This window comes from Crocuta crocuta, unplaced genomic scaffold (genome assembly GCF_008692635.1).
Source record: "Crocuta crocuta isolate KB4526 unplaced genomic scaffold, BGI_CrCroc_1.0 scaffold8, whole genome shotgun sequence".
NCBI lineage: Eukaryota > Metazoa > Chordata > Mammalia > Carnivora > Hyaenidae > Crocuta > Crocuta crocuta.
This window is the reverse complement of record NW_027532162.1, coordinates 2,110,222-2,116,220: the sequence shown is the minus strand read 5'-3', so window position 1 is coordinate 2,116,220 and position 5,999 is coordinate 2,110,222. Positions and strand designations below refer to the sequence as shown.

The 5,999-nt window shown below is 63.1% G+C and overlaps 1 protein-coding gene across 6 annotated transcripts in view; it reads right to left on the bottom strand.

Moving 5' to 3' along the window:
- Positions 1-2,955: 2,955 nt before the first annotated feature.
- The window catches only part of MOK (MOK protein kinase), a 48,814-nt gene continuing 45,770 nt past the window's right edge, over positions 2,956-5,999 (bottom strand). For 5 of the 6 annotated variants that reach the window (XM_077776509.1, XM_077776510.1, XM_077776511.1 and 2 more), the window contains 4 exons: positions 5,685-5,858; positions 5,070-5,184; positions 3,566-3,754; positions 2,956-3,482 (listed from right to left, as the gene is read on the bottom strand). In XM_077776509.1, the coding sequence (XP_077632635.1) occupies positions 3,402-3,482; positions 3,566-3,754; positions 5,070-5,184; positions 5,685-5,858 (559 nt within the window). In that variant the 3' untranslated portion in view covers positions 2,956-3,401. The remainder of the gene's footprint in view (positions 3,483-3,565; positions 3,755-5,069; positions 5,185-5,684; positions 5,859-5,999) is intronic. The other variant, XM_077776512.1, reaches the window with a different exon arrangement.

Sequence of the window (5,999 nt, the reverse complement as noted above, 5' to 3'; positions counted from 1 at the left end):
CGGGCGGGGGGGAGGTGGCGCCCGCAGCCACCAGCTCGGCGACCCTACAGCCCCTACAGCCGCGAGAACCACAATATGTGCAGCGACCAGCAGGACATGCCGTTTTAGAAACTCGCACACAATGGCACCCTCCGAAGGCATTTTTCTTCGGCGCGGCTGTAAACCACGAAGCGCGGGTCTGTAAGCGGGCACGTCGGTCTGGGGCAGGTCCGCACGATCTAGGTACAAAATGAGCGCAGGCCCCCCGAGACACGCACTGTTTTCATCGATCCTGTGAGCGCAGCCATAGGACTGATGCTTCGCCCCAGGCCGTGGCTGCTTCTCAGAGGAGAGGTCAGGTACAGCCGCTCGCGGGGTCCCAGGGGCGTGCGCTTTGGGGAAGGTGAATACCAAGAAAAACAGACACCTGTTGTTTTAAGTGAAACAATCAGAATGTATACATCCTGTGCATTCAAAACGCCCTGCATGTTAAAACCACATATTCTAGATAGTTGGTATCTTGAGCAAAGCGCGGGTTTCTAGGCATCAGTGACAGACCTCAGCCACGCAGGTGCACAGACGCACAGGGAGGCCCACGAACTGCCAGAGGTCGTTGAGGGCCGCCTCGGGAAATGAAGTCCGGAGTTCATCCTGTGACCCCCCTGGGGTCGTCTCTTTCTGTGAAGGGACACGTGGAAAGCTGGTTGGTCCCAGGACGACTGTTAATATTCGGGCACAGAAGGCCAGGCTATGTTCCCAGCTTCTCCTGGCCCCAAGAGTCACAGCTCTCAAAGTGGGCAGGCCTCGCTTCGCCCTCTGTCACCCTTCGGTCGGGCTCTGGAGCTGACCGTCAGCTGTGTCCCAATTTGCCATAGGTGCATCTGTACCACCAACAAATCCTTATGGCTCTGCACCTAAGATCAGTCCCCGGCCCCGTAGTCCAAGCTGGCTTCCAAAGTCGGACAGCCTTGTGACCGCCACCACGGCCACGCAGCGGGCAGCGGGCCCTGGGCACACAGCACCTGGGCCAGGCTCCGGCCCACCACAGCCACAGAAGCCAGGGAAGGAGGTGGCCGTAGGCCTGGCTCACCTGGTACAGTTTATGCTTCCTTTCACTTCTTGCCTTGAGCTTTCTGGAGCTTCTAGAAGGAGCTGGTGAGCGCATGCTCCGCGGTGGGGACAGGTCTCAGGGAAGCTGAGAGGAGGAAGGTGGCCCGGGGAGAGTCTGGCTCAGCCCTCGGCCCCGGCAGCAAGCTTGCGGGCTGGCCACGTGGCCTGGCCAGAGGAAACTGCGCGCCCAGGGGTGTCCCCAGCACTAGGGGGAAGGGGGGCAGCAGAGCCCAGGACACTTGGGTGGCATCGCCTCCGCTTTTTCTACTCCACAAGCAGGACGACGACGCTAAGGCGCTGTTGGACTCGGAACCCTGGGATCGGCACCCCTGGCTGCGCCCTGGCCACGGGTGCCCGCACCCCAGACGCCCCCTCTGGGGCCGGGAGCGGGTGAGCCAGGTGGATGGGGGGGGGAGGACTTCGACCCGCCTTCCCTCCTAGGGCTCCGTGGTGGCAGCTCCTGTGCCCGCGAGCCACTGAATAGCGTTGCCTGTGGAGGCTCAACCTCCTTCATAGCTTCTCCATCGGGAGTGAGCCCCCGGCCTCCCGTGCCCACCACTGGGCCGAGAGCAGGCGGCTGTGTGCGGGCACCTAGCGGGTGCGGGGCGCCCCAGCGCGGCCGGCGGCATCATCCCGCCCTCCGACCTGTGGGGCAGTGGATTCGCCCTTGCGCGGGGCTGGACCAGCCGTGGCCACCCCGGGGCCTGGTGTGGCTGCGTCACGGCGCTTCTACTCCAGAGACCAACGCTGAGCCGAAGAGCTTCNGAGCCTGCCCTGCCCCAGAGAGGCCCTCCGTGGGGAGGGACAAGTCCGTTTCCTCAGAAAGGCATGTGGGAGAACGGGACAAGGTTTTCCCCTCAAGTTTATATACCCTTAAAGGAGGTAACAACTGTCCTGAACTCCGCCGTAGAGCCAGTCCTCGAGGACAGGAGCCCGTCCCTGCTGAGCCGCTGCCCCCTGGGGGCCTGGTTCCCGGCACCGCCCCTGCCTGGGCTCACCTGCAGCGGGGCCCTCTGCCATCCCCGCGGCTGCTCGCGTCTCCCCGGCCTCCCTGCCTCGGCTCCCTCGGGCCTCGCAACTCCCAGATCCTTCCGCAGAGGCAGAATAGCGCCCTGCCTGCCCGGCCAGCGTGTTAAACGGGTTCAAAGGAAGCTCTTTTCAAGCCCTCGCCGTGTGCACCCAGCTCTCAACATCCCCGAGGTCCAGTCTCTGGTCTTGCATCTGCCCTTCTTGGGCACCTCTGCCCCCACGCGGCCCACACCCACCCTGCCTCACACACGGCCTTCGCCTGCCCCTCCCGAGGCTGCCGCACCCAGCTGCTGACTCCCCTGTGACCCCTGGCTCTGCTCCACCACCTGCCAGGCGGGTCCTGAAGTGGCGGCCACCAGAGAAGAAGGTCACAGGCTCATCTCAAAAGAGGGAACAAGAAGACTGAAACTAACCTGGGAAATTTTTGTTTTTAACGTCGTAAGCCTGTGAAGACGAGAAAACGGCGGCATCGTTTCCACACGGGGACAGCTCGCTGCTGGCGCCCTGGATGCACGACGCAGCCGCCGGGAGCACCGCTCTCTGGTCACGGGAGGGGCTGCAGCCCCGGGGCCAGAGCGTGGCGGCTGCGGTGCAGCCAGGCTCCCTCCAGCCTCCTGCGCCGGGCAGCCGCCCTGCCTGCAGCTCCCCGCGGGCGCCACGTGCACCGGGCACCCAGGCCAGGCCCCGGTTTATTCCTTCCGGGTTTCTCAAGTGCAACAAAATGAAGCCGTACCAAAGTCTTCCCAACAAAAGAAATTCCCCAAATATGTTCACAATAACCTAAGATACAGAGATGGATGGTCAGGACGTATGTTAAAGTCAGGAAATATTAAAATATTGTAACGATAACTCATTCTTTAATAAAGCTCCGACGGCACAGCCTGTGCGCTGTAACGTAGGCCATCGGTGATGCCCTAAAGGGGGCACAGCACAGGGCCTGCGGTGACGCCAAGCCTAAGCACACAATATAAATTCTGATTTCTCTTTTGATTCAGGTAAAAAATTACAAAATATTCTCTACCCCCAATTCTTACGTTACAAAAATGAAATAAAACCTCCGAAAGAGGTGGTTTTACAACGTGTTCGGCTGGGACAAAGCACAGCCACTCTCTGGATGCAGGTCCCGGCAGGCGGGGGGCCGCGGGCACTGCTCTCCGGGCGCCAGGCCCCGGGCGGAGGTCGGGGCTCTCCCCGGAGGCCTCCATCCGAGGCGCAGAGGTGGTCCCGGCGGGGCCCAGCCGCACGCGGTTCCGCGCCCCAAGCAGGTGACCGGCACGCGCTGCTCAGCACCCTCCTCCTCTCCGTTCTATGGCGGGCAGACGACAGTGTTTCCCGTTAGGCTTCACGTCCTTCTGCGGGTCTGCCTGGCAGGGCAAAGGGCAGATGTTCAGTGGAGGCCGCGACGGGCGCCAGGCGGTAGCTACGGGCCGCTAGCGGGACAGGCTACCTTCCGGCTGGCGCCGACACGCCTCAGGGGCCTCAGCACCGGGCCTCTCCTGTTCGCTCCCGGTCCGAACACGGAGTGCAGCGCGGGGCTGGAGTACGTCCCTCCCGAGAGCTTCAGTTTGGGCAGTTCGGTCAGGCAGGCCGCTCCCCGTCGCGCGGGAAGGCTCTCCTCTCGCTTTAGGGACTGTTTCTTGAAACAGAACACAGGCCAGTTGAACACACAATGGGGTCCCCCTTATGGACATTGGAAATACGACAGGGGCTCTTTTGCGCGACTTTGGCCTCATCTAATTGGACCAAGAGGTACGACCACACGGTGCAGGTGACAGGGCTGCTCCCAGGGCCCAGCGGGGGCGGCAGGGCCTCTGCACTGAGTCCTCAAGCCCAGCTGGCCCGTGACGGGGACGGCAGCGCTCCAGGGTCCCCAGTCCCCACTCTAACTCCCCGACAATGGGCACATGGCCTGTGGCCTTGCTTTTGTGTGGCTTGTATGCTAAGAATTTTTTTACACTTTTGAAGAGTTGAAAACAACTTCATGGCACGTAACAATTACAGGAAATCCCAATCTCGGTGTCTGAAGTTCTAGTGGAACACGGCCCCACCGTCATCTACGGATCGGCTGTGGCACCAGAGGGAAGAGGGTGGTTGTGACAGGGCCTGACGGCCCACAAAGCTGGGAAGCCTTCCTACGTGGCCCCTGTAGACACGTGGGACCCTCAGTGGGGGCCGGCAGCAGTGACGCCGTCAGACAGAGGGCTGGCCAGGAGGGAGGGCCGGGCAGGGACCGCAGCTGGGAGTGAAATGAGGGAGGCTCAGGTGGGGGTCCGGGTTCGGGGCCTGAGCAGCTGAAGGAGGGCTGCGTCCACCCTTAAAGGGAAGGCGTGGGGGGAAAAGCAGGTTTGGGGGAAAGACCGGGAGGTGGTCTGTGGCTCACAGAACAACTTGTCCTGTGAGCCACATGGGGGCGTCGGGCAGCAGTCTGGCATTCCAGAACCTCAGCTCCTAGTGTGTACAGACATTCGGTAAATGCCGGGACAAGTGACGGGGGCACAGTCCTCACGAAGCGCGGGGCCAGCCCGGAAGGTGGAAGGGGGGGGCCGGGCAGCCGGGGCCGTGTGGGGCCAAAGGAAGACAAGAGGGCGCTGCTGTTTCTACAGCAAACCATCTGGGCCCAGGCCGGCGCTCACCTGCGCCTGCTGCGCCCCTGCGGACGTGGGGGCGTCACTGGCTAGCAGGACACCTGGGCCAGCGTGGCCTCTCCGTGCCCCGTGCTAGAGGCAGAGCGCATGGACAGAGCACCTGGCACCCACGCATGGGAGACCCAGCTCGCCAGGCCTGCGCACACGGGGCGCCGCACCCGCCAGCCGGACGGAAAGGGCAGGCGTGGCCAGAGCCCGGCTCCCTGCCTCTGCCGAGGGCGGCGTCCTCTGAGGTGACTCGGGCCACCTGAGGGCCTCCGTCCCAGCTACCAAGACCACTTCCAGCTCCCTGACATCACTTCGTACCTGTTTCCTGCCCTCCTTTGAAACCTGCCAGGCGTTACTGAGCAGGTCTGGAGCCACGGCGCATTCTGGAAAGACAGCCTTCCTGTGGCTGCCCAGGGCCTGCTTCTCAGCTGCCCTGCAGGAAGGAGAGGGCAGCGCTCCCCTGAGAACGTGCACGACCATTCGGCCTTGCCGCTACCGCTTCCACGTCAGCTGTTCTGGGAGCCTCTTCCCTCCTCTGAGGGCCGAGGGTTCGGTGCCTCGCGGGCCCTGCCGCCCCAGCAGGCCGGTCAGCCGGCACCCGCAGCTCGCACTGGCCGGAGCGCACGGGGCGGGGAATGAGATGCCCTCGGGCAGGTGCCAGATGCCAGCCCCTCCCAGCCCTATGCGGAGGTCCCCTTGCCGACGCTGACGGGCACCACCCCTCCCGGGGCCCGGGCCTCAGCCTCGAAGCAGCCACAGAACCCCCCCATGGGCCCTGCCGTGGAGCCATTGAGGCCGCTCCAGAAAAGAGTGAGGCGGAAGTTCCGGGGCCCCTGAGTTCAGGACAGAGCTGTTCCCAGACCCACCTGCCCCCCGTGTGTCCCCCAGGTCTCCACAGCCAGCTCCCTCCCCCGGAAGCCCCCGGGAGCCCACCTCTGGTCCTGGAAGGAGGGGTGCTGCAGGGCCTGGTGGGCGGTGATTCTGTCGTCGGGGTCGTAGGCCACCATTGAGTGCAGGAGGGAGAGGCATTTCGAGGACAGAGTGGCTGTCAGGAGAGGTATTCCTGATCCCTTTTTAAATGGAAAATCAAAACTCATAGCTCTCGACCTGTGAAAGCCCAACGATAATAAAGGATCATGCCATTATTTAGAGCACCTGCCAACTCCTCACGACTCCACAGGGACCTGCAGGGAGAAGGGGGGGACCTGCAGGGAGAAGGGGGGACCTGCAGGGAGAAGGGGGGACCTT